The sequence below is a fragment of the Tursiops truncatus genome, chromosome 5 (genome assembly GCF_011762595.2).
Source record: "Tursiops truncatus isolate mTurTru1 chromosome 5, mTurTru1.mat.Y, whole genome shotgun sequence".
NCBI lineage: Eukaryota > Metazoa > Chordata > Mammalia > Artiodactyla > Delphinidae > Tursiops > Tursiops truncatus.
This window is the reverse complement of record NC_047038.1, coordinates 116,494,896-116,515,563: the sequence shown is the minus strand read 5'-3', so window position 1 is coordinate 116,515,563 and position 20,668 is coordinate 116,494,896. Positions and strand designations below refer to the sequence as shown.

Below are 20,668 nucleotides of genomic sequence, written 5' to 3'. Positions count from 1 at the left end.
GGATACATTTTTATATGCTAGTCTGCCCACTCCGTTTTTGAATACTTCTGCTTTCCATAGATTCCATGCTCTTCATGAAAGAACTGTTAAACCTTTTTGGGTTGATGATCTGTGTGCTTGGTGTAGCTCTCACATGGCACAGACTGACACCCACATTGAGTGTTTTCTAAAACAGTGAGACACGTGTATTCTCTCCATGGGGAGAAGCTCCATGGGGCTCCTTTGTGTATAATCTATATTGATTCAAGCCCTCTCATTCGCATCTTAGAAAGCTGCAGTAGTCTGAAACTCTTTTGACCAATGGTGACTGGAAATGGGGTTCCAGCTGGTATCCCGGTTCTAGAAACATTTTCCTGATGAGATAAGGGTTAAAATGTTAACTGCATCCTCACATACCAACCACCCTGGTGTTGTAGTAATCAGGAAGCATGCGTTCACACAAAGCCACCAGCAGCCAGAAAGCTTCCTCCTCTTTGGCATAAAGCAGCAGCACTGATGTGACAATGTTCATGGCCTAAAGGGATGAAAGAAGATGTCATCAAACACATTTTACATTTTAACATACAAGCAATTTTGTTAACCTGAAAAATGACTGAGTTAGTCCCACAGGGGCCAGCATACTTTTTCCTTAAAAAAACAGATAATAAATTTTTAAAGGCTTTGCAAGTACACACACATATTCTTCCAAGTTTTGTCTTCTTTCCAACTCTTTAAAAATGTAAAAGCCCTTAGTCCTTGAGCCTGTTAACTGTTAACAGCCTCCATGAACACCAATATTCACCCCCCATGCACGCAAACCCTCATTCAAAAAAACTTTGTCCAAAGGCTATTTGACAAAGCTTTTAACCTGTTAAAAAATCTCCGTGTTTTTAATCCTTAATTCAGAGAGGTAACTATTTCCTTTTTAATTTTTAATTCTTCCATAATTGTGTCTAAACCAAGTAAACATGGCTTGAGGCTCTCCTCGGGGAACAATGAAACCTTTCAAAGTTGGAGTCCTCGCCCATTATTTCCATCTGGATAAGGATGGTAGTGATAAGTAACAGGGATTTTATTCTAAAGTAACCTACTTTATTAAAAGATATTATCAGATAGCTCACAACCACTCAAGGCTCAACTACTTTAATGTCCTCTTAATTAAAAAGAGGAAGATCAAAAGATAAATATGAACTCTATTATATTAGAAGGGAACCCACTCCTGTACTTCTTTTGATCTTCTAGAAACCAGTAAGTGTTCATTAGGCTTCAACAATATAAATGTCAAAAAAGGAATTTTGGGGACTTCCCTGGTGGCGCAGTGGTTAAGAATCCACCTGCCAATGCGGGGGACACGGGTTTGAGCCCTGGTCCGGGAAGATCCCACGTGCCGTGGGGCAACTAAGCCTGTGCACCACAACTACTGAGCCCATGCACAGCAATGAAGACCCAACTCAGCCCAAAATTAATTAATTAATTTAAAAAAAAAAAGGAATTTTGGTCTAATAGGCTCTTTCTTGTAAGCCTTACTCAATAGCTTCCCAAGTGAAATTAGTAAAATTCTACTTGAGAATTAACCTGCCTAGCCCACGATCATGGTCATGGTTAGTGCCTTAGTCATTCAGTCAAGGTAAGTTCTTTCGAAGGTCTACTTGGTAACAGGCTCTGGACTAAATATTGGGGAAGGGGGGACACAGTGGTGACAAGTCTCACAGGGCACAAATGCTGGGGTCAGAGAGAGAGAATAAAGACGTAAAGGTTGATTAATCAATTTGGATGTATATTTAAATTAAGTGCTATCAAAAAGATAACATGTGGTACAGGGAGACCTGTGCTCTCTGTGTGTGTGTATGTTTGTGTCGAGGTGTAAGGGAATTAAGCCTGCTTTATCTTTTAGCTAGATGGTCACGGAAGGTCTCTCTGAGTACGTATGTGGCCTTTAAATCTAAGGACGTTATCTAGGAGCTCCCCAAATTGTGGTGTCTGTACCTAGTATAAGAGATAATTGTAGTGGGTATATGCGCAACATTTTTTTATACTGAATTAAGCATTTATTTTAAAGTGCCTTAAAATATAACCATAGCATATAAACGTTACATTCTCAAGGACGTTAGTTGCTTAGGAGATGCAGAGCAAGAGTCCTGTGGAACCTAGAGTCCAGGCCTGGTGCCCAGGCCTGCTCAGGAACACCTAGTGACCAGCTAGGTCACCAGACGGTGGTGGATCCAGAAAGGGCACTCTTGTCCCCTGGCTGAGAACCTCAGTGCAGTGGTTCTCAGCTCAAGGAGATTTCGCTCTCTGAGAGACATTTATCAACGTCCACAGACATTTTAGTTGTCACAGTTGGGGAGCTCTACTGGCGTTTAGTGGGTAGATGCTATTAAACGTGTTATTCAACAGGATTGTTATTAAACATCCTACAAAGCACAGGACCGTCCCACACAAAAAATTATTCAGTCCACAATGTCAACAGTACCAAGGTCGAGAGACCCTGGTGCGGTAATATTTCTCTTAACCATAACGCCTTTCTCATTACTTACTGGCTAATAAAACATTTTTTTAAAGTCTCACCCCTCTGTGACATTCACCTGGCAATACCCTATGTTAGGATTTCGAAAAGCATAAGCCGTTAAGACTCTCCTCAGAGCAGCGATGCCCATTTCGTTCTGGAAAGCTGGGTGCTCTGGGAGGGAGCGGTGCAGGTCCCTCTCAATCTCCTCCGTGGCAAGGTTGTACTTCCCCATGGACTTCTCCACGAGGTCTTCATAGTACCCGGGATGCGTGGCCTTCTCGTTGATAGCACCTGGGAAATACCCAACAGACACAACATCAGAAAGCGGAAGCCCCGCCCTTGGTCTGTAACCACAGCTGACTGACCCAGACTCTTCACCTTCCTTCCCCTCAAAGGACACTGGCGAGATAATTATGAAATCCCATGATGACATGTCTGCTGCAATCACGGCCAGATTGTAAATTCACTTCTGTCCTCCTTCCCTCTTCTCACTCCATAGTAAGCGGCTGTTTAAAAACCTCCCTACAGGGGCTTCCCTGGTGGCGCAGTGGTTGAGAATCCGCCTGCCAATGCAGGGGACATGGGTTTGAGCCCTGGTCCAGGAAGATCCCACCTGCTGCGGAGCAACTAAGCCCGTGCGCCACAACTACTGAGCCCATGAGCCACAACTACTGAAGTCTGCCTGCCTAGAGCCCATGCTCCACAACAAGAGAAGCCACCACGATAAGAAGCCCACGCACTGCAACAAAAAGTAGCCCCCGCTCACTGCAACTAGAGAAAAGCCTGCATGCAGCAACGAAGACCCAACACAGTCAAAAATAAATTAAAAAAAACAAAACAAAACACCTCCCTATACTATATGATATCACTTATATGTGGAATCTAAAAAATAATACAAATGAATGTATATGCAATACAGAAACAGAGTCACAGACACAGAAAACAAACTTATGGTTACCAAAGGGGAGAGGGAATGGGGGAGGGACAAATTAAGAGGATGGGATTAACAGATACAAACTACTATACATAAAATAAATAAGCAACAAGGATTTACTGTATAGTACAGGGAACTATATTCAATACCTTGTAATAACCTTAATGAAAAAAATCCGAAAAAAGATAACTGAATCTCTATGCTGTATACCTGAAACTAACACAATCAACTATACTTCAATAAAAAAAGTAATAATGATGAATTAACAAAAAAAACCTCCCTAAGATAGAGGTTTCCAACCTAAAAACTGTGTTCCAAGGAACTTCCACAGACGATCCTGAGGGGCTTCTCAGAGAAAAAAAGGGAAGTGGGCAGAGAAAGCCGAACTGAGGCCTCGCCGGCCTCCCCTCCCTCAACCAAGCAGCTTTGCTTGTATTTTATTGGGGTTCTCCTTAGGATTTCACTTGAAAAAGGAGGGTCTGCTTCTCAAAATAAGTTTGAAAACTGTTTGCTAACGCATACGCTTTGAAGGGCTCACAAACAGCCATACTGAACGGTTGGAGGAAGTATTAGGACATGTGGAGGATTTCTAGAATTGCAGGGGGCGGGGAGGGTATTCCCGGCAGTGATGAGCCACTGCTACGGAGGGGAGTTCCTCAGTGCTGGGGATGACGATGGAGAGGTGGGTGAGAATGACTGCTTTGAGATATTTGCATTTTATGATTCTTAAAGGCAGAAAAACTCTGGATGCAAACATTTGAATCTAAATCTAGTTAAATATAATTTACCTAAGTATAAATTATATATACATACACACACATACATAAATATATACAGATAAAAATACACATACATATATGTACATATTATACAATGAATAGATATATATATATATACACTATACACACACACGTATTTAACGACAGGGTAAACTGATTTGCGTTTCACTGATTAGAAATTAGAACCCTGGGCTGACCCAGTCCTTGCCACAGGGGGTCACCCAGAGAGCCAGCCTCATCACTCACACTTGCCCTGGAAAGGCAGTCTGGTTGATGGCAACTTAACATTCGCTTTGGCTCTCTTCTCAAGGGAGATTTGCAAGGATTTCTTGCCATCTGGCCTGCACCTCACTTCAGTGGGTACAGAGAGCCAGGCCCTGGTACAGTGGTCCTAAGAGTTATGGGAAGCAGGGCAGGACTCAGGCGGGGCTCCCCTGCTGGGGGCTGGGCTCTCCCCGTGGGTGGGCTGGCCTCCGTATGAACCCCACGCCCTGTGCACTGGGTGGAAATATGGGCTCAGTTCTCTACCCAACAGAGATGGTGTGTAGACCACATCACCCTTTGGCCTCACATAGCCCATCACAGTTAAAGAAAACGCTGGGTCTAACTCTGAATGTGTCTTTATAACAAGGCTGTGGACTGTCGTATGCTGTTTCCCCGGCGGCTAACGTGTTTCATTTTCATCTAAAATGTGGCTGTAAATAACTTCCAATTTGAATAAAATGAAAATGGAATTTTTTGTTTACTCTGTCAGCGATCTGAATCAGGTTGTCAAGGTGACCTGTTCGCCACACACAAGAAAGACAGCAGACTGGATGGTAAGGATCTTCTTGGGCTGGACTGGTAACTAGAAATGATTTGACTCAAATTTGGGTTTCTAAATGAGGAGCTATGGCTGCTCTATGTAAAGCAAATGAAAAACAAGACGTGTAAATGAGGCTAGAACAAACTAGTTTTACATGAAACAGATAAAACCAATTATTTTTCAGGATTCTATCCCCCTACTTCTGAGATATATCTCATTATAGGCAATTGTCATTTATATCCACTTTTAGAAAGAGCTACAGGTGTTTTTTTTTTCCAAAGGTTTTCTTATAAGTCTGGTAACTATGCTTTTAATTTTAATGTCATTTTTAAAATAAAAGGTTTTGATAATAGTGCTTGTGTCAGATCACCTCACATTCAAATAAAACTTTTCACATGGGCCTATTTAAGACGATTACATTTCAAGCTTCTAACCAGATAAAGTAACTGATTTATATATTAAAGACTGGTGACATCCAAAGGAATGCTCTGATGTTTGTGACAGAATAGATCCCTGGCATACACCGGATGCTTAGTCTGGGAGGAAGGATGGGCTTAGCCCGAAGGACCTCTGGTTTCTGTAGCAGGGCTCAAAGGTTTAACCTGACAGTGTTGTATTTGGGCATGAGCCTGGCAGTGGGCCAGTGAGGATGGACACAGCTTTCCCATGGGTCCAGGACGCGTCCCCCTCTGTCCTTCCCGGCATCTCCAGCTTGGAGTGTATGATCCAGGAAGGCTTTCGTTCCCAGGGCTGATTCTGGCCTCTCTTCCTGGTCTCCAGTGATAACCAGCAAATTCAAGAGGTGGCAAAAATCAAGGAGAAGCTTCTTCTATTCCTTCATTTCTACCCTCTCCCCCATCCCAACGAAGACTTTGACGGAGTGCCACACTTAAACAGCCTCAATGAAGCTGACACAGCTGGGAAAGGACAGAAAGGACTCCAAGAATCACAAAGAATTACACTCTTTTTCTTCAGTCTCCGTTTTATCCTAAATAGAGTTAGTGAAGGAACAGAAGAGGTTACGAGGACTCGAGGGATGGTATCTTCAACGTCTGGTCTGTTGAATATGTGTCCTGTATTTTTACTGAGGGAAGTCAACCCTCTGGCAAGGAACTGTGATCTAGCACTGAATCAGGGGGTGACATATTTGAAAGAGCCCTGATGCACGATGGAAGGCGGAAGGGCAGCCCCGGGGTCCCCAGCTCCCACCCCGAGCCCAGCCATACCTGAGAGCAGCAGCCAGAGCTCCCCGCGCATGCTCTCGGGTACGCCCTTCAGCACCAGGTCCCGTGTCTTTTCCGTGCGGTACATGCAAATCCCTTGCCCGTACTCAGCAAAGTGAATCTTCCAGGCTTGCTCTTTCAAAAACTCTTTGGCCTGAAAGGGATAATGAAGCAGCACTACATCCCAACGTACTTCGACAACGGTTAGGACAAGTTCGATGGAAGGTCAGAACTTTCCCTGGTGAACGGAGCAGTTAAGTTCTGGACAGAATTCAGGAGAACAAAGAACTCAGATTTTCTCGAGTCCTTGCCGGATATGACACATGTATGCCCGTGGATCTGTCACGAAATTTTCTGTCCTAGAGTCAGAATTGTACTTACCTGAGATGAGTCAGCAGAATGCAAATGATATGAATGGCTTTATGTCTATACCTCCAAGTGAAACAGTGGATGTCTTTTAAACGTGGCCTGAGACATTACGTACTTATTTGTTGGCTGACTTATACAATAGCTAAAAACAAGACCAAAAAAGGTCAGCTGTACCCTCTATAACATCTCCTTCCACGATGAAACCACTCTGAAACCCAATGACATATAACCATGTCATTATATGTTATATTTATATGTCATTTGTGTTTCTTCAACAAAATATCCTTTACTTGTAGGAAAATATCTATTGACATGTTGATGAGTTTATTTTTACTTAAAACGATTTTTTCAACGTTATCGTTCTAATATAGAAAGTTCCGGGCAAGAGGAGGCGGCACCCACCAATTTCGGGTTGAACTCCTCGGGAGACCGCCGCCGATACATGGTCATCAGGGTCTGTGTGGCCGTGGGGACGCTGTTGCCATTGAGGTTAAACTGGCGCTCACCGTCAGCATCGGAGCTCGTGCTTCTCTGGGGACTGGAGGAAACGAGGCTGCTGGGCCGAGAATACACCTGCCGATGCAGAGAGCAACAAGATGCTGGAACCATTTTGGCTACAGAATCTACTTCTTCAGCGTCCTCTGGACAGACATCGATAGTTACGTCATGGTTCCTAAGAGGTTTCTTGTGATGTGACAAAATAGGAGAAAGGCAGCAAACCAGCACTTTGATGGGGATTAGATGGGGTCATGGGCCACAGAGCTTCAATGCCCAAAATAGGTTTCCTCTGTATTTTAGATGCATTTTTACAACAAACTGGTTGGCCACATGTCTCTCTGATTAGTATGCATGCAAAGCATGATGTGGTTGAATCAACTGCTAATGGGATCACCTCCCTCACCTCCTCTCTAGCTTCTGGTGCCTCAGAAATGCCTACAGAAGCTTGGAGCAGGAAGACGGGGGCAGGCATGTTACTCATGAGCTCACCATTTTTGCCATGTATTTTCGCTGCTAGTAAGTTGCTCTCTCACTTGAGCTAATTACATATCTGTCAGGGCTCCAGTTCTTTGGATGTCTAGGGCTTAATTCAATAGGGATACAATTCGTATTTTATCATCATCAAATCATCATAATGATGTTGTATTTCAGTTCTGAGTGACCTCTGTACCATTCCCAACAAGGTCACTTATATAGACCAGAGTCACTTGCTATGTAACCAGGACAAATTACTTAATAATGCTTTCAACAGTGAAAGAAGAGGGATAGACCAGATGATCTCTAAGATTCTGTCCGGCCCTATGATCCCAAACATAAACTCCATGAGATTTAAATGAGATACTGCTCTAGACATCAGAGTATGTGGTCCATCTTAGCACAGCTGCAAAGCTTCAAGATCAGACTAACAGACAGGGAGGTGCACCCCAGGGAAGAGTAAGAAGATGAACCAAAACACCTGCAGGTGCCTTCCACAGACCTCATCATCTGAACTGTTGTAGCTTCCTGCAAACTCTTTGTCCGAGTATATTTTGGAGGTCGTCTGTTGCAGGAAATCAGAGATCCTCTGCACTAGAAAGTCTCTGTCTCTCAAATTGGCAAACAGGAAGGTCATCCTGTTCTTGGTGCTGATGGATAAAGGACTGGGGAGCACGCTGGAGCTGTCTGCCTTTTCTACAATCGTCACCTGAAAAGAAACAGGACACCAAGAGTATTATTTTCCAGGGATTATCCGACAACAGCCTCTGAGTAGCACTGAAAAGAACACAACACTCTTAAATCTCTGTAGAAACCTCCTCTATTTTCTTGAGGCAAGCTGAGATTCTTTAGTCCTGTTCCAATAAAATAAAACAGCTCGTAACAAATCAAACTGGAGCTGGAATCATCTTACTGGTCTTTCTAAATTAGTAGTTATAAATCGAGAGGGATTTTTGCCCCCCCCAGGAGACATTTGGCAACATCTAGAGGCACTTCTAGTAGTCACAAGTGGAGGGTACCACTGGCATCTCATAGGTAGAGGAAGGCATGCTGCTAAAACATCCTGCAGTGCACAGGACCCAGGACAGCCCGCCCCCATCAAAGTCCGGCCCAAGATGCCAATAGTGCCAAGGTTGAGAAACCTTGTTGTAAAGGAATCCTTTGATTTTCATTAAAATTTAATGGAACCATAAGAGGGAGGACTCCTAGCTGTTGCTTCATCTATAAGAGACAGAAACAACCGACGACACTGGGCCCTTTTACCAGCTTAATGTGGGGATGGCTTTCAAAACACCACCAATCCTTCAAGCATCTCATTTAGACTCCAGGGCTTTGCACCCCTCACCTCTTGCCACTTCAAAGTTTTAAAGGCTCGATTCTGAACAGACATGACGTAAACAGCTTAACTGCAACCCCATCTGCATTGGCTGACTGTGTGTGTGTGTGTGTGTGAGTGTGTGTGTGTGTGTGCGTGCGTGCGCACGCACGCGCACGCATAGCGTGTGTGGTGTAGTAAGTCTACCACGTCAGGAGAAAAGTAGGAAAGAGGGGCATGTGTTTTAGCTTTGAAATGACGACATATATTTGGTGGCTTATAATAGGATTTTCATCAACTGGAAACTAGGATAAATGCATTACAACTTTTTTCTTAGCACATTAGGAAGAAGATCTCAAGGCCAGCCCTAGATAAATGGTTTATTTGCAGCAGCTCTGACTCTGTAGAGTTAAGTTTCTTTCCCTTCTTCATTTCCACATGTAAGCAGTCTAGACAGGTTCAACTTCAACCTCTTCATCAGCATTTTCATGTGAAATACATTTCCTCCCAAGCAGAACTTTAAAAACTTTTCTCCCCTTCAAGGCTAAGGAACTTCTTGGAATTGCCTAAAAAGTTGCATGGTCCCAAGTGCAAACAGATATTACTGGGGTCCATAAAGGGAAAAAATTGCAGGACCTGTCTTCTGTTCTCAGACTTCATAAATATGTACAAGTTAGATATATACTTATACTTTTTTAAAGGAATCTCCGAGATACCTGGAGTTGCACATAAAAGTGTTTTTTTTCCCTCAGTGCAAAAGAAGCTAGAGAAACTGGGGGAAAAAAACCCAACTTCTTTATCATGAAAAGGATTTTCCCATGACACTTCAGACATGTGTTAAACACGCTTATTTTAAAAGACTGATAAAAACTTCCTTTTCTCTCAGTAGATTTTTTGATTCTTTTAGTCACCAGGCATCTGAGATTAAATGACAGATGTCAAGGGAATTAAAGGTTCAAGTTCTCTGCCTAAAACACAGACATCATGTGCATCGTGATGGAGTCAAAGTGGAAAGTCCTGTATCTAGCAGGATCACGAATACAGAGACAGCAAGAAAGCTCCCTCAGAAAACCTAGGAAGGTTCCCACGGGTTACAACCTATTTTTCACTGGCAAACGAGTTCTAGTAGAATTCTACCCCATAAGCTTTGTGCCACCAGGAACGGGCAACAGCTATATCCGAATATTCTACAGAATAATGAGACACATTTTCGTTACCAACTTGGGTTATAAAATAGATCAAATTTAATCAAATCTTGGTGTGTCATATGGAACACTTACAAGGTAACTTATAATTGAAAGAAAAGAGAGACTCTATCTGGAATCTCTAATGAGGACCCCGATCACTTCACTTTATCCTCCTGCTTCGCTGCCTCAGTAATTTCTATAAAATCTACAGCAATATGATTCTGTGTAAACATTTAACACGTATCGATTTGGTCTACCTTAAGTCTGTATGTAGAATATATATTAACAATCTCCAGTCAATATTTCTACTTATTTATAAAAAGTTAAATAAAACAACAATTCCTAGTAGCCGTTCCAAGGAGGATGCAGTGTTCCCACGGAGGGTCCTGCTCATCAATCAGCTTAACTCAATTCACAGCACACCACCTCTACTCAAACAGACCTGGATGGAGGGTGGGAGCCTCGTCCTAGTGTTTTTCTGTCATTATCATACCTAGAGGTAATAAAAATTACATTAAGTCCTTTGCTTCTTCCATTAGTCGAGGTTCGGGATTTACCATGAATATATCTCAGCGATTCATCAGGTTAAAGGACAGGGCACTGCTGTCTCATTGAGCATTTCTTTAAATGCTGCATCCTCCAACCACAACACGCTTTATTATTTTTTTTTTTTTGCAGTACGCGGGCCTCTCACTGTTGTGGCCTCTCCCGTTGCGGAGCACAGGCTCTGGATGCGCAGGCTCAGCGGCCATGGCTCACGGGCCCAGCCGCTCTGCGGCATGTGGGACCTTCCCGGACCGGGGCACGAACCCGTTTCCCCTGCATCGGCAGGTGGACTCTCAACCACTGCGCCACCAGGGAAGCCCAACACACTTTATTTTTAAATGCTACCTCTACCATTGTCCCTCTTCTGACTTACCCTGAAATATGACTGAATGATCTTTGCGCTACCACCTGCTGGGGAAAACTAGCAAGCAGAAGATGGGCTGAGGACATGAACCACTATTCTCTCAATTCCCCCGAACTCTCACCATCCTATTATAAATCACACTAAAATGTACACAGAGCACCTGGACCAAACCGGGAGGTGGGGAACAGGAGAGAAGACGTCTGGACAGCAGCTCCCAGCCCCTCTCTGCTCCTGAGTTCTCTCTGGATAAACAAAGTGATGATTCACTCAGATTCATAAATGACACATTCACGGTACATTCTTAATCCCAGGATGGGTTTCCCTAGCCAGTCCAGGTCACTCTGCTTTACTATGTTCAGGTAGTACTTGATGAAGAAAATTTTTAGTAGCAGCCTTGGTGATAGATGTTAACTGGACTTATCGTGGTGATCATTCTATAATATATACAAATATCAAATCACTACTTTGTTCACCTGAAACTACTATGTCAATTACACCACACATACACACACACACACACACACACACACACACACACACACACACACACACACACACAGAGTTTAGTAACTCCCTAAGACAAAGTTTGCTGGAAAAAGTCATGAAATGCCTTTCAGAGCCAATTGTAAGTCCTGATGAATTCACTCCCAACGATTCACTCCCATCTCAGAATTCACTCCCAATGATTCCTGGCCTCCAAATGTGTTATAATACTACTTAGTTCACCCTATAAGAAGGAGAACTAGATTTTTCAATTGCTTAACATTTTGCATTCTTTTTGATCCACCAATTAAACTTCTAGGAACTTATCACTTAAGGAAAATTATATATATGATTGGGAGAAAACTAAAAACAATGCAAAGGTCCAAGCACAGGTAACCTAAAAAGAAGAAATAAATTATACATATCCATTAATGGAATAATATGCAGTCACTAGAAGTTACATGGTAAAAGAAAATTTTATGATACGAGGAAAAGTTTAGTGTACACCCACTGTTAAGGGAATTAAGAAAAAAATAAAAATTCTTTATGTTTTATATCTAAATAATATAAATGACATATATACAGCAATGTATAGAAAGCCTGAAACGCTGTACAGCGGAATGTCAACATCGTCGTCTTCGAAGGGTGGGATTAGGACTGAATTTTGTTCTCTTTTTATTTGTATTTTTACTAATTTTCTGTGATAATGATACAATATTTTTGAAACAAGAAAAAACAAACAAAATTTGCTTACATAAATGATTTTGTTAAAAAAAAAAAGAAAAGAAGGCAGAAGGAAACTTGAATCCTTTACTATAGAGAATCTTAATAAAGGGTCAACCTTGATTAAATAGCCAAAGCTTCTAACCGTCTTAATTTCTAGAAAAGGACCAGAGTAAGTTGAAAGTTACCAGGTCAGAAACTGTGGGTCTGCCAGCCCTTGACATCCTAACATTGAGTTGCTTCTCAACCCCAAACAGCAAGGCTTCCATACAAGTACCAGAGTAATCTATTGCTGTGAGGACACGACAGAACGCACCTCCACCCCAGATACAATAAGAATGTTTCTTAGTCTTCACTGTCTATGGGCATCAGCCTGGCACTCTATTAAAATACAGACTTCCCAAACTTGCAGCGATCCAGAAGATCTGGGGTGGGCTCAGGAATCTGCCACTGTGGCCAGTGGTCCCAGTGGTTCTAATGCAAGGAATCGACAAACCGGACAGATCTGAACACTTGGCTTTCTGATTCACAACCTAGACTGTCTCCTCTGAAGACCAAGCTGCTCAGGCTGTGAGTCAGGTGTAGTAACTACATTTTCTAGCTTCTGTATTTGATGTTTTCACATCTTGGGGCCTTTTTGACCCAGAGTTAGCCAACTCCTGGAGATATTAAAGGACTCACCTGTGAGCAGGCCTTTTATAGGCAAACCAACCAATGCAAGCCCATACCCCAGTGACCTCCTATATCTGCTCTCACACTCAGGGCCACATTCACCTGCCCTCATCACCCCAGGGCCAGGTACCAGACAACTAGGGGTAGGCCCTCTGCCCTGGAGCCTGCCAAAACTATTCAGCTCGCCAATCCTAAGCCTGCTTACCCTGCCTCGCCTGTTTCTTCCCATGGAAACCACAATAAAGGCTCTTGCCCACGTTTTCCCCAGCTTCTTTGCCAGCTGACTCACCCTGGTGCTTCCCTGCGTGGTCCCCACGGCATGGCGTGCTCCCCCTAGTGGAATCTGTGAGTATAGCAAGCAATCTTTTCAATGACAGTCATCTGCTCTGTTGGCCTCACCTTACCTGAACAAGAATGAAATCTACATTTTAAAATACCAGGCTGTCTCTGGAAGAAAATATCTCGCAGGTCCCATGGTCACTTAGAGCAATGACAACAAATAAAAGAGTGGCATGGGACTTCCCTGGTGGTGCAGTGATTAAGAATCCGCCTGCCAATGCAGGGGACACGGGTTCAATCTCTGGTCTGGGAAGGCCTCACATGCCGCGGAGCAACTAAGCCCGTGCACCACAACTACTGAGCCTGTGCTCAAGAGCCCACGAGCCGCAACTACTGAAGCCCGTGTGCCTAGAGCCCAGGCTCTGCAACAAGAGAAGCCACTGCGATGAAAAGCCCGCGCACCACAACGAAGACCCAACGCAGCCAAAAATAAATAAAATTTAAAAATATATGAAAAAAGAAAAAAGAGTGGCATGGCTTCCCTGGTGGCGCAGTGGTTGAGAGTCCGCCTGCCGATGCAGGGGACACGGGTTCGTGCCCCGGTCCGGGAAGATCCCACATGCCGCGGAGCGGCTGGGCCCTGAGCCATGGCCGCTGAGCCTGCGCGTCCGGAGCCTGTGCTCCACAACGGGAGAGGCCACAACAGTGAGAGGCCCGCGTAACCAAAAAAAAAAAAAAAAAAAAAAAAAAAGAGTGGCAGATTTCACCAAAGAATTATGAACACTCACCTATGGTTAAAAGCCAACTCACGGCTGGTAAAAGATACACAGAAAAGTATTACCAGTAAAACTCTTAAAATACCCTAAAAGTTCCATTTTCACCTGCCACTTACCTCTCGGAGTGGGATAATGAGGCTGCACAGGTTTTCCTCCTTGCTGGTAAAGCAGATGTAGTTTGTGGACACAAACATCTGCCCCAAAATGTGCATTTTGTTGAATGGAGTCCAGAGGGTGCAGTCTGTGTGGCCATCTAATTTTTCATCTTTGGGCAGCCGGAAAAGTGCACGGTATCTCTCACTCTTTGCCCTGGCATCCAGATCGCTGGAAAGCAACAAAAATAACACCCCCCACAAAATAAAAGTTTCAGTACGTCTAAATGATGCGGCAATGGAGGTTCCCCAGCCCATCTTTCCCCTCCTCCATCTAGTGAGACTTACTCCTACCTTCTTGGCTTCCTACTGGCGTTAACTCCAAACTATGACCCAAAAGTATAATGAAATTATTTTAAGGTATTTAGGTCCCTTGTGTAGCCATTTTGCAATCAGTATCTGTGAATGTCAAAGGATCTTAGGAAAACAAGGCCTGGCCAGGAAATAATTCTCTTTCTAAAAGAATACAGTAATTTCTTAAGAGATGATTACATTTATCCATGACTCATCCAGAGCCACTCTTGGGGCCTTATCTTTTAAGAACGACCTAATGCAAGTACACGCAAGCCACACGAATCTGCTGACTGACACTGTCCACGCTGAGTAGACAATAAGACTGCCCAAAACACAGAACGACCCACCTCCAGGACAACCAGAGTATCTAACCTCATCTGGGTCCTCAGGTAACTATGATCTTTTCCCTAATGAGTTCCTTTACCCTGTTCATCATGGCAGCTGTTTAAACCTCTTTGCTCAAGCTTTTATGCTACTTCTGCCCCCTGACGATCCAGTTTCTGGCTTCACAGGGCAAAGACAGGCCCTCCAATTCCCTCCCTCCTGTCTCCAAAACCAACTCCATCCTTATCTCATCCTACTTCCTTTCCCTGTTTCAAAGGGAGATGTATCGGCACACATAAGCATCCTTTTCCATGTCCTATGAGATGTCACCTTTTAAATTATTCATTTTCTTCTAGCTTTATCTCCATGCTCCTTTCTGTCCCTGCACTTACCCCTCACCAACAAACTCTTCCCATCTGCCTACTTCATACCATCCTCTGGTCAAATCTTTTTCATTCTAAAATGAGCAAGTCCCCTCCTTTACCATTGAATTTCTTGAAAAAGCAGTCCGTACTGTCCTAATGCCCTTGTCTTGCCTTTCACGTGCTATTCAACCCACTGTAGTAACCCATCTTCTTCTTACTCTATCAAAACATGTCTCAAATCACCAAAAGCGTTTTAATTGCAGTGACTTCTTGTCAGGTACCAGCTGGATGGCAATGATTGCCAATTCCAGTTTGATGTCCTGCAGGCAACTTAACTCAACACGATCAAAACTGAGCCCTCATATCCCTTGGACAAGCTCTTCCTTCCCTCATCCCCACCTCAGTTAGGGGTAATTCCATGCATACCATCATACTTTAGAGCATCAGCTTTTCCCTCGCCTTCTCTCTAGCCCAGATCCAGACTTCCAGGCCTCTCTGCAGCCTCACTTCATCTCATGCCCAGCCACCTTTCACACGTGCGATGGACTAACTTCCCTCTGTGCTTTTCCCTTTTGCTTCTCCCATCATGTTATTCCCTCTGCCTGAAATATCCATCCTACTGACTCTGAATGAGTAATGTCTACTATGTCTTGAGAGCCCAGCTCCAAGCAGCTCTGCTGAGAGGTCTTTCCTACACACTCTGCCCATCTCCCCATGTGTGTGCTCATGGCGCTCTGCTCATAGGAACAGAAGAGATCCCATCCCATTGTACTGGAGCTGGTCGTGTCTGCCTCGCTTAATGAACTGGGAGTGCCTTACGTAGTCTTTTTCAGTTTTGTATCTATACCTGGAAAACTGTTCTGAACCCTTGAAGTTGTTCAGAAAAGGTTAACTTTCATAAAGGAACAGATGTGTTTCTTGTTTCTAAAGTCTCTAAAAGACGCTAAGTCTCTGACACCTACCGTTTTAGAGCAGACACTTTTTTAGGAGATTTCTTTTTCAGTTTAGGCAGGGATCGATCTTGTTCAAACCCCTCATTGTCTAAGAGTTGCCTCATGGCGATGTTGGCGAGCTGCTCCATTAACTTGAAGGTCTCATTGATGTTGAGGAATACGGAGAAGAAATGTTCGCTGGACCTCGTGCTCACTTTAATCACGTCAGGCAGAAGCAGCGTGGCGTTCTTCTCGAGCTGAGTGATGTCCACCCACCGGATAACCAGCTTGGCTAGCACAGGGAACAAGGTTGGGTCAACACACAGCTGCTCAAAATCCTTTCGAGATACTGGAAACTAACAACCCTGCCCCCCAATTTCACTGACCTCCTTTGAGTTTATGTGCCCATGCTTATCATTGTTCTGTTTGTTAAACAGACAAACCTGGACCACAAAAATTCTGAGTTACAATTATTACGGATTTAAGTCCATGTCTACTAAATGAATTATACCTTTGGTGAATCTCTACTACTTCATAACTAATTTCGCTACAACCGCTGAGCCAAAAATGATTGGATTCAATTGTTAAGTCGTCACAAAAGAGCGCTGGCCCAGTTACAACTACAGGTTTATTATTGTTGATGTTTGGATGTGGTTTATGCGTTCAGGGCAGGCAAACCTCAGGAGACTTTCAAAAGCTTCCCTCTGAAATTCTAGAGAACTCACCTTCCCTTCCCATCAGAAAAGAATAAAAGCAAAGGTGGTTAATACTGAGGTACATCCAACCCTGTCGGGGAACCTTCCCCTTCCAGTAGCTGCAAGAGTAATAGTTGACGAGTTTCTCTTCCTCAGGCATTCCAAACAGCCGATGGAACTTCACAATGGCTTCCTTGAACTTCTCTGTGTCATCATCTTCCTTCACATCATTGATTTTGTTATACTCTGCAATGATGCCCTAAGAAGCGATAAAGCACAAAACACACAACTGGTATCACCATGACTAGAGCTGCTTTTTCCCGTATCTTGTACATAACTGGAAAGGAACAAAAAATTTCTAAGGCTAGAGTTCAAAAAAATTGAATTATTTTCAAAGCCAATTCCCCAATTCTAAGCCAATTAACAAGCAGCATTTATGTACTAAAAGATTTCCAAAGAGCAATATAGATTTTCATATCTGTTTATTGGTACTAATCATTTTTTTAAGTTCACTTAGAATGAAGCCCATAGTTTTCTTTTACACATGAGGAGATGAAAAGATTTTGTTAGTTCTACTACTTTTCCTAGCTTATCATGATAGACTTATCCCAAAGGTCAACCAACATCTGCCTTTCTCAAAAACTCAATGAGGGGCTTCCCCGGTGGTCCAGGGATTAAGAATCCGCCTTCCAGGGTTTCCCTGCTGGCACGGTGGTTAAGATTCCTCCTGCCAATGAAGGGGACATGGGTTTGAGCCCCGATCTGGGAAGATCCCACATGTCGCGGAGCAACTAAGCCTGTGTGCTACAACTACTGAGCCTGTGCTCTAGAGCCTGAGAGCCACAACTGCTGAAGCCCGCGCACCTAGAGCCTGTGCTCCACAACAAGAGAAGCCACTGCAATGAGAAGCCCTTGCACTGAAACGAAGAGTAGCCCCCGCTTGCTGCAACTAGAGAAAGTCCACACACAACAACGAAGACCCAACGCAGCCAAAAATAAAATAAATTAAAAAAAAAAAAAAAGAGGATCCGCCTTCCAATGCAGGGGACTCAGGTTCGATCCCTGGTCAGGGAACTAAGATCCCACATGCTGCAGGGCAACTAAGCCCGCACACTGCAACTACTGAGCCCATGTGTTCTGGAGCCCTCGCGCCGCAACAGAAGATCCTGTGTGCTACAACTAAGCAACTAAGACCCGACACAGCCAAAAAATAAATGAATATTTTTAAAATAAATAAAAGAATGACATTGGGACTTCCCTGGTGCCCCAGTGGTTAAGACTTCATGCTCCCAATGCAGGGGGCCCGAGTTTGATCCCTGGTCAGGGAACTAGATCCTGCGTGCAGCAACTAAGACCCAGCGCAGCCAAATAAATAAAAAAACAAAAACAAAAACTCAATGAAATTTCATCATGAATGGAAAGAGAGGAAGAAAGACCAAAACACATGCCACTAACTGACACTGGCCACAGACCCACTGTCTCAGGGCCATGAATGACATCAGGCAACATAGATAAAAGGAATAAGCTACCATCTGAGCAGAAATGGGGTGAATATTGGAGCAAAAATTAGAGTAGACACACAACCTTTAGTCAGTTGCACAGGAAATAAAATATATACACGGCCTGTGACTGGCTTAATCTACTATTTAATTATTATAGTAGCTTGAGAGGCTGTTTCATTGTTACCCAGTTCCTTCATAATTCCCTGAAAAGTGACTCCTACCTATATCCCTTGACAGAAAACGCTCCTTGGAATTCCACCTTGACTTTGTAATCACCAAATACCTCTCACCTCATCTCCATTTTCTCTGATCACAAGGTAGCTAGAAAAGCATGAGGTTTTGAGCATGAAAGTCTTGGGTTTCGATCCCAAAGGTGTCACTGCATGTCTGTGTGAATTTGGGCAACTTCTCGGGTTCTCCTTGACATGACTGAGCCCTCTGTATTCCAAGGATAGAAAACTGAAATTGCCTCATACCTAGAATTCCTGCCTCTGGGCTGTTACGCTCCCAGTATATGCTGGATACTCCCTATAAATTTATCTTCCTAAAACTTATTAAAAATCTACAAAATTCTTATTATCAAAGTTCTGTTTCCCTATAATCACCATATAAAATCTAAAATTCTATACCATGCACGTTGTTGATCCAACCAACACTGCAACCTTTGCTCTCACTGTACTACATCTGACAAGATTCCCAATTGTTTTCTTCTGCCTTAGTCAACCTAAGGCACACTCAGGGCCTGAATGTGTCATTTTTGTGCTTTTCTACCTTCTTGCCTGTGGTCCTGCCATTCTGAGTGCTTAAAATCTAGGATCAGACTGTTGTCTGTTTCACTAATCCTACCTAGTCTCAAAGTCCGGTCTAATTCCCACCTCCTTATGAATCCTTCTCCCAGCTATGACTGTCCTTCCTCACATTAAGTACTTTTGATTCTCTCTGCCTGATGTATTGAAATTTATTTTTCAATACATATAATGTCCTGAATTTTATTTTCACTGCCAGACCTTCCACCCTAGTTGCCAGCAGTTGTGGTACTAAGGAGTGATGGTGGGAGGGAGGGGAAGGAGGGCTTTAGTCTTCCATTATCTCCATCACCATTCAATTCTAGTAAAAAAACAGACTATGTAAACAACTATAACAGCAAACACAACCCAAGACAAGTCTCCAGCCTATTCTTCTAATAAGAAGCCAACTTTAGCCCCTTTACATAGTCCAGGAATTATCACAGTGGCTTCGCAACTGGCATGCCATCAGGCATCTTTCCACACTGTGATATATTTTGTATGGCTACACGCGTTCCCACCTTTAAAATGTCCACAGGTTATCAGTGTAAGAGGGAAAAAGTCCAATCTGCATCTCATGCCATAAAACCCCTTTCTTGATCTGCCCAAATCAACCTATCCAGGCTCAGTGTAAATATCCTCTGTGAAACTAACCCAATCCCAAATGAGGACTTGCATTCTCATCTCTGTGTTCTCTTTATATGTTGGCTGAAAGTATTTTGTTTATATGTCCCTCAACCACTAAATATACATTTCAAAAACAAATATAATGCCTCGAACAGTTTTTACCACCAGTACCTAGCAACTAAAAGACATTTAATAAAAGATTATTAAAAGGGTAGGGCTTCCCTGGTGGTGCAGTGGTTAAGAATCTGCCTGCCAGTGCAGGGGACACAGGTGTCAGCCCTGGTCCGGGAAGATTCCACATGCCACAGGGCAGCTAAGCCCGTGCGCCACAACTACTGAGCCTGCGCTCTCAAGCCGGCGAGCCACAACTACTGAAGCCTGCGCGCCTAGAGCCTGTGCCCTGCAACAAGAGAAGCCACCGCAATGAGAAGCCCGTGCACCGCAACAAAGAGTAGCCCCCGCTCATTGCAAGTAGAAGGCCCGCACGCAGCAACGAAGAGCGAATGCAGCCAACAATAAATAAAATAAATAAAAATTTAAAAAAAGTTTAAAAGGGTATATATGTTGTTTTTCCAAATTAGCATGTATCTTAAGGGGCCATATCTTAGTCTTTATTGTGTCCTGCAGAGTCACAGATTTCCAAGTCTAAAATTGTTTGAGTTAGCAAAATTAACTTGGAAAGCTAAGTACCAAGTTGCTGACTCCTGTTCTTTTGTCATATGGGAGGATTGAATGGCTGGCATCGGTAGTAGCAATGTACTTCCCTGAGAGTATCTAAGGTAAGGTTGTTTCCTCTAATTACTTTTGGTGCTACTCCACTGAGAGAATAGAGATGTTGGCTTTGATGGAGGCCAGGGGAGACCCATTTTGGACCTCGGCTGCTTTGAGGGTGAGCAGGCTTTGGTAGCGTGCTATCCTACGGAACTGTAGACAGCCAGGAGGCAGCATGAGGGCACTGGACCTCTGGGTGGGGAGAAGAAGCCACTTCAGAGGGAAGAGGGATGGAAACACCTTTGCCAGTTGGCACACACATCTACAGCCTATGTGACATTTCAAAGTTATCAGTGCCTTCAGACG

The 20,668-nt window shown here is 43.6% G+C and overlaps 1 protein-coding gene across 3 annotated transcripts in view; it reads right to left on the bottom strand.

The window, feature by feature from the left end:
* Window positions 1-20,668, bottom strand: part of TBC1D9 (TBC1 domain family member 9) — a 109,252-nt gene that overhangs the window by 23,242 nt on the left and 65,342 nt on the right. For 2 of the 3 annotated variants that reach the window (XR_012332162.1, XM_033857344.2), the window contains exons 4-12: window positions 16,708-16,936; window positions 16,013-16,274; window positions 14,032-14,239; window positions 13,150-13,203; window positions 8,073-8,279; window positions 7,001-7,171; window positions 6,233-6,383; window positions 2,565-2,779; window positions 397-514 (exon numbers count right to left, since the gene is read on the bottom strand). Coding sequence is in view for 2 of the 3 variants with exons in the window: in XM_033857344.2 (XP_033713235.1) it covers window positions 397-514; window positions 2,565-2,779; window positions 6,233-6,383; window positions 7,001-7,171; window positions 8,073-8,279; window positions 13,150-13,203; window positions 14,032-14,239; window positions 16,013-16,274; window positions 16,708-16,936 (1,615 nt within the window). In the remaining variant the exon portion in view is untranslated. The remainder of the gene's footprint in view (window positions 1-396; window positions 515-2,564; window positions 2,780-6,232; window positions 6,384-7,000; window positions 7,172-8,072; window positions 8,280-13,149; window positions 13,204-14,031; window positions 14,240-16,012; window positions 16,275-16,707; window positions 16,937-20,668) is intronic. The other variant, XM_019926504.3, reaches the window with a different exon arrangement.